Genomic DNA, 7,500 nt, shown 5'->3' with positions numbered 1-7,500 from the left:
ATTTTTGTGTTTTCTCCGACAGGATGATGAAGTGGTGCTCCAGTGTGTGGCCTGCATCCAGAAGGAGAACCGCAAGTTCTGCCTGACCGCGGAGGGCCTGGGCAACCGGCTGTGCTACCTGGAGCCTACGTCAGAGGCTAAGGTTGGTGGGCCAGCACAGCTCTTTCCCCCCCCCCCCCCCCCCTGTTTGATTTCTCATTTGATCGCCGGGCTCTTCCAGGGAACACAGACATTCAAATGAGTGGTGTGGGAGACGTGTTGTATTACACAACACACACACACACACACACACACACACACACACACACACACACACACACACACACACACACACACCCCACACACACGCATGCACACATATGGACACAAACACACACACAGACAAACACACACACACAAACATGAACATGCACACATAGGCACACACAGACACACACAGACATGTGCAAACACAGTCAGGCAACCCACACACACGCACACACAAACACAAACACACGCCTACACACACATAATTAAAATCCATTGTGAATTTGATTGAACTAAATTAAGCAACGGTTTCAAGTAAGATGAACGTGGCTACACACGAACACCGCGCACACACAACACACACACACACACACGTGTTGCATAACAACATCCAAACAGAGGAGACCTTGCTAACACTCGCTAACAAGCGTTGTAAAGAAGCAGACGGAAGTGATCACCAACACCGCCAGTAAAAGGGTTCCATGAAAGCGACACTCCCCCGGTCGCTGCCTCCCATTGGCTGTCGCCACGCAGGCACCGTTCTGTGTGTGTTTGCTGCTAAAGCCCCACAGCTTTTGCTCTCACCGCAGCCCACCCCCCCCATCCCCACGCAAGCCTTTTGCAGTGCTGACGTTGGGTTGGAGGGTTTGTATGCGACTAACCCCCGCAGACGTTTTACGATGACAGACGAGACTTAGCGCGCTTTGGTTTTTCTATTTTAACGATGCCATCCTAATCAACGTTGCAGTGCCTCGTGGGCCGCCAAACACAACACGCGTCCAAGTGATGAGGCAGGAACACATGCATATTTAATGGCCCGCGTGGGGCCTGGAACCAAGTCAACGTTTCGGATAGGATAGTCAGCGGGATGGCTTTGCGTAGCGAGTAATGAGCAGTGTGGGGAAAAGTGCCCTAGCCATCGGAGCTAATGCTTAGCTAGTCATGCTAACTGCTGATGCAGTGCTGCTGCGGATGTTCCCCCCCCCCCCCCAAACACATAGACCGACGACAGGAAGAATGAATTGGCTCTCTATGTTTTTATTATCTTTAAAACCCTTATACCATTAGCCTGGTGTGAGAGTGTGTCTCCCAATGGGATTCACTGTGGGCTGTGTGAAGGCACAACAGCAGCTCACACAGGGAGTTTTGGCAGTGCATACAGTTTATGTGAAACGGATACACAATCAAATATGTTTCTGATATATTATGTATCCGTTGACATGACGGTGTGTGTCTGGCATGGACTGAATTATTGACCAGTCGAGTCAATCCCCCTTCGATTTCAGGGCTGGGAATCGTAAAGCTTCTCCTCTGTTCCCTCTAAGCTGTGTTTTTTGTACCATTTCATCTCAGTTCTAAATAATAGAAATAGGCCTGCATGTGGTTGAAAAGAGAGAGACAGAGAGGGAGAGAGGCGGTTGAGAGAGGTGAAAGAGAAACATAGAGACAGAGAGAGTTAGAGACAGAGACAGAGAGACAGAGACAGAGAGAAAGACAGAGAAAGAGAGAGAGAGAGAGAGGAGAGAGAGGATGAGAGAGAGAGAGAGCTAGAGAGGGGCTGGTGGAGTGAGAGAGAGAGAGAGAGAGAGAGAGAGAGAGAGAGAGAGAGAGGAGAGAGGAGAGGAGAGAGAGAGAGAGCGAGAGAGAGAGAGAGAGAGAGAAGAGAGAGAGAGGAGAGAGAAGGGAGAGAGAGGGACACATACACAGTTATAAGTATATAAAACAGTCAGAGGTTGAAGCAGTGAATAATCAAGGACTACTCAACGTTAGGAAGTCCATAGTCTGCGGGGGAAAGTAGGAGTCTTCCACCGCGCTCCACCCCCATATCGGATGCTAATTATCCCATGACACGTGTGATGGATGATCCCTCCGTCTGCCACTTTGTCTTCATCCCCATCATCATCAGCCCACCTGGGACCAGTGGCATGAAGTAGGCACGACTGTACAACACCTGGCCATTAAGGAACGGGAGGCAGTGCACATGGAATGGCTGCCTTTCCCCCAGGCCGCTGCTCTGTGGGCTGGAGGAGCAGAGCTGCATAGAGGGCTCAGGCTGATCTGAGCCGAGCACAGAGTCTCAATGAAAACATCAAGCAGCCGATGGGCGGCTGGTTAATGGTGACATACGAGCTGACCCGCCCCCTCCCAGTAACTCAGAGTTAAGGGCCGGTTGTATATGACGAGGTGCGCCCCGCCCCTTGGAGGTCATTTGTGCATGGGATATTGGCGAGTGGTGACTGAGACACTACTTAGACACCACTGTGGCGTTATTTAGTTCATATAATCCTCATAGGTAGAGCGAGAGAGAGAGAGAGAGAGAGAGTCTTATTTCAGTCGTTGTGCTTTGGCAATGTGGATGTACATGTTCCATGCCAGTACAGCCCTTTGAATCTTAAATCTGGAATCTCGAGAACGAGCGAGAAACAGAGAAAGAGAGGGAGTTGGAGAAATAGAGACGGATAGAGACACGGCGAGGAGACAGAAGGACGTAAATAGAGTCTGCGAGAAATAGAGCTGAATGTTCATCTCTCTTCTGAATTAGAGTGCGTGTCCATGCGCTCGCAGTGTGCACGCGCTCATGTGTTTGTGATTGAGCTCTCTTCAAGCTGTACCCCTTTACTGTGTCCCACGCCGGACAGCGTGACAGTTCCGCCGGCTCTTCCTGTCTGCTGGGGCAAAGGTCAGCCATTGCTTGGAATGGAAACAGGTTTCGCTATCTGATCAACTCACTTGTCCTGCCAGCCATAGTGAGCTCGTACAAAAATACACACAGGTCAAAAAAGTGTGTATGTGTGTGTGCGTGTGCGTGTGTATGTGTGCGTGTGTGTGTGTGTGTGTATGTGTGTGTGTGTGTGTGTGTGTGTGTGTGTGTGTGTGTGTGTGTGTGTGTGTGTGTGTGTGTGTGTGTGTGTGTGTGTTACTACGGCAGTGTTGGTATGAGCCTATTTAAACCTGTGCTCCATCGCATTTAAAGTGAAATGCTGCTGGCATTGAATTGAGCCAATATTAAATTCTAAAATTCCCTAAATAAAACTAAGCGCAAGTGGACGGGTCTCATAGCATCTGGGACCGAGCTGCAGCCTCAAGCCCCTCCAGAAAACTGTCTGGTCGGATAACTCTAAATATATTAGCGTCTATCACATCAGATCAAATCTTCCCCAACCTCAAGAGTTAACATTGCATAAACCTACAGGACACACTTTAAATTTTGTTCATTAACATGGTTCGGAAGTTTGATTTAAGGTTCTTGTTACTGAGTGGACCGGCTAAAGAGTTGGGGGACTCATAAGGAGGACATAGGAGGCTGTTTATAGGGAGGGCTTCATCAGTCATGCCCTATAATACCTCTGGCTTCAGCGCCTCATTCTGTCAGCTCACTAGTCCTGTTTACAGCTTTGTCCTCTTGGTCTCTAATGAACATATTCTTCTTTTCCCTGCCCAATGCATGGCTCATCTGTGGGCAGAAATACTTACAAACACAGACGCGCAAACACACACACACACACACACACACACACACACACACACACACACAAACACAGACACACACACACAAACACGCACACCCATGCAGACACACACACACAAAGGCAAACTGATAGAGAAACACACACAAACGCACACACACATACTCTCACAGACCACGTACACACACACACACACAACACACACAGACACAAAAGACGCATGTAAGCACACACACAACACACCACACACACACCCCACACACACACACACACACACACAAAGACGCATGTAAGCACCCACACACACACAACACACACACACACACACACACACACACACACACACACACACACACACACACACACACACACACAACACAAAGACACCCGCACACACACACACGCACACACACACACACACACACAACACACACACACACCACACACACATGGGTATCCAAGTACCCTTTAATGAACAATGATTGACTCTTGCAAAGGAAATCCTGCTCTGGGTTTTGTTAAAACATGTGATTTGTAAATGTTGCCCGGCAACCCAGTCTCCTCTGGAGATGTAGTAAGGCACATCATCTATCATCCATCAACTTCATTTGGGAAATGAAAGATTAATGAGCAATACATAGAACAGCAATATGTAGAGGACACTGTGATCCAAGTGAAAGTTGCTCGCTACTAAATATCTAAACGCATCCCCATGCAGAGCTGTGTCTTTTCGGTTCGGATCTACGTTGTGGACTACACTAGCAAGCTAATGCGCCTTTGTAGACTTTATGCTCCCTAACTTGGAGAGGATGTAGTTTTACATCAAAGTGACACGATACAATAAAAACACTGACATTTGATTTTGCTAATTACTATTTCTAGAATGTATCGCCGGTCACTAAGTGAAAATGAATAAGTTATGCCTTGGATCTGTTTAATAGCTTTACAGTTGCTCTGCAGTGGAACAGCCCTAAGGTCCGGTGAAAATGCAGCAGTCAGCAAGGGTTTTACGGTCAGGGCGTCCAATCAGAAGACCCAGCTAGCCTCAGGGAGCGGGTTCAAATAGATAATTCTTTGTGGTTATTGTAGATGTTCTGCCTACATGGCGAAGACTACTAACCACATCGAAATCAATGGTTAGTAAAGAGCGGAATGCACTGCAGTGAACATATCCCATATTGTGTGACCGCTACGGGAGCGACGACGCTACGGTAATTCCCTGATAAAGAACGGTTTGCAAAACCGGCCTGACAGCATCAGCGAAAAAACATTGAAGCCGGGTTCTGATTCAGTAGTTTCTCTAAACGGTCGTTGTGAGAAAAACAACGTGGAAGGAATATGAATAAAAAGCATTCTTGATTGCTAATTAAATCTTCCTTTTACTTTACGAGGGGTTGGTTAACAGGAGGGATGCATTCACTCCTTGCTTTTAAAGAGGCCATGAAGAAGAGTGACGACTGCTGATTCTCAGTGTAGACGATGATTGATTTGCGTTGCATGTCAGTCGATTTTCTTGTTGTTTTAAATGTTCGAAACAAAAAGGAAATAAACTCAATGCCCACAGCTGCTGTTCCCTGTAATGTGGACGATTTGTGTCGTACATCATGTCTTTATTTACTTGTTTAACTTATTTTACGCTCGTTTCTGTCACCACTAACTCCTGCCTCCCTTCACCCTCGTTGTTGTTTGTCTTGGCAGCTTTTCCTTACACGGTTTTCAACTGAGCTTTCAACGCACCCTTCATCCACCACACAACACATGCATTACTGCAAGTGTCAGATAAAACCTGCTCTGAAAGCCTAGTTCAACCGTTTGTCTAAATTACACTTTAAGACAATACCCGTCAGAGTAATGTGAGCTGACATGCAAGCTGAACCTGGATGGGGAGTGTGTGTGCTCCGAAGCCCACAGGTTTCTAACATCAATCTCTCTCCCTCCTTCTCCCTGCTGCAGTATGTTCCTCCAGACCTGTGCATCGCCAGCTTCGTGCTGGAGCAGTCCCTGTCGGTACGAGCACTGCAGGAGATGCTGGCCAAGAGCGGACAGAACAGTGAAGCGGTGGGTGGTGGCGGCGCGCAGCACACACACACACACACACACACACACACACAGGCGTTTGCTCACATACAGGCGCTCGCTCACACACACACACACACAGGCGCTCCATCACACACACACAGGCGCACACTCTCACACACACACACAAACATAACCTAGAAGAGAGAACATTCAGCTGTCTTATTTTAATTTCGCTTTCTCTCTGTTGCTTACTCTCCCTCTCTCTCTCTTTCTCTCTTCCCCTGTCTCTGGCACACACACACACACACACAACACCCACAAACACACCACACACACACACACACACGCACACACAGACACACACACACACACACACACACACACACACACACCACACACACACACACACACACACACACACACACACACACACACACACACACACACAGACACTGAGTAATTGAGATCAAGAGACCCCAACGCACTGTCCTCGTCGTTTGTGTCTTGGGCTTCACATCTCCAAGGGTTAAAAGCTTCCAGATGAAAACTTTGTTATCATCGAAGTACAGTCTGCATAGTTGAGCAAGCAAACTTATTTAGCCTCCCTAAGGAGATTTACGGTACCAATTGGGCCCATTACGGGGCCCTGGGACCCCTGGACTGATGGAGGTCGGGCCTTCATGAATAATAATACATTTAAATGGTCCCGCCCGGGAGCTGAATGTAACTGATCTGCTCCTTTGTTGCATTTGATTAACCGAAAGGCTTAACAAAAAACAACACACATCTGCCTTCCCCCCCCCCCCCCATGATCCCTTGGTTTAAATCACGGCATTAGTGTAATCGTCTCCATTGTTAGCCGGTTTGTTTGATTTTCCTTCACTGTTACAGATCGAGACGCTTCCGCCCGTATTTGATGCTTTTTCTGCGTACAATCTCTCGCAGAAAAAGCATATTCCGTCGACGCGTCGCTCACGCTCATGGGCACGTTCTCCGGAGCTATGTGTTCTCTCCATCCCTCTCAATCCTTCCACACACATCATTCACACGATACTAAAAGATAAAATACTATTTCATGATCGTGAGTGATTCGCGTTATACACCCCTCCTCTCATGATCGTGAGTGATTCGCGTGATACCCCCTCCTCTCATGATCGTGAGTGATTCGCGTGATACCCCTTCCCCGGTTATCCTAACGCGATGCGACAGTTTATACAGGAAACGAGGGCAGAACGCATCGTAACGACGGCCCTTATGGACAATGAGCCTCTCTCGATCTAGACAAATGGACCTGGAACCGAATAGATTTCAACTGAAGGCCTCTCTCTCCGTCCTCCTCTCTCGCCCCGCTCGTTTCCCCGTGTGGAGAGGCGAGGCAACATGGAGGCCAGATCACCGTCACCGCCCCATTCCCCCCCCCCCCCCCCCCCCGGGGGACTCAGACAGACGCGCTCGGCTGCTCCATCGTCTCTTACCCTCACGCCTCCCGCATTTCCTCTGCGAGATAAGCCCTCGTTTGTCACAGCGCCTTGTTCCGCGCGTTAGGCAGACCGCTGAGCGCTCGTAGCGGCTAATCGATGCTGCCGGGAGACACCACTATGTAAGGTGGATCCAGGCTGCTCATCGCAAAGCGGTAGGATTCGGTCAATTACTGCAATCAAGAGGAGCACTTTTGACTCATGGTTCAGAAAAGATCAAGGCCCCGGTCTTGATCTTTTTCCAGACTTGACCGCTCCCCGGGTTTGAACCGTAACACCTAACAGCTAAT

At 48.6% G+C, this 7,500-nt stretch overlaps 1 protein-coding gene across 1 annotated transcript in view; it reads left to right on the top strand.

Annotated features, from left to right (window-relative positions):
- The window catches only part of LOC115543879 (ryanodine receptor 3), a 130,604-nt gene that overhangs the window by 21,968 nt on the left and 101,136 nt on the right, over positions 1-7,500 (top strand). Inside the window, 2 exon segments of the mRNA XM_030356534.1 lie at positions 23-142; positions 5,667-5,771. Coding sequence (XP_030212394.1) covers positions 23-142; positions 5,667-5,771 — 225 coding nt within the window.

The sequence above is a fragment of the Gadus morhua genome, chromosome 5 (genome assembly GCF_902167405.1).
Source record: "Gadus morhua chromosome 5, gadMor3.0, whole genome shotgun sequence".
NCBI classification, from domain to species: domain Eukaryota; kingdom Metazoa; phylum Chordata; class Actinopteri; order Gadiformes; family Gadidae; genus Gadus; species Gadus morhua.
The sequence above is the reverse complement of the archived record's forward strand: the minus strand, read 5'-3'. Positions and strand labels throughout refer to the sequence as shown.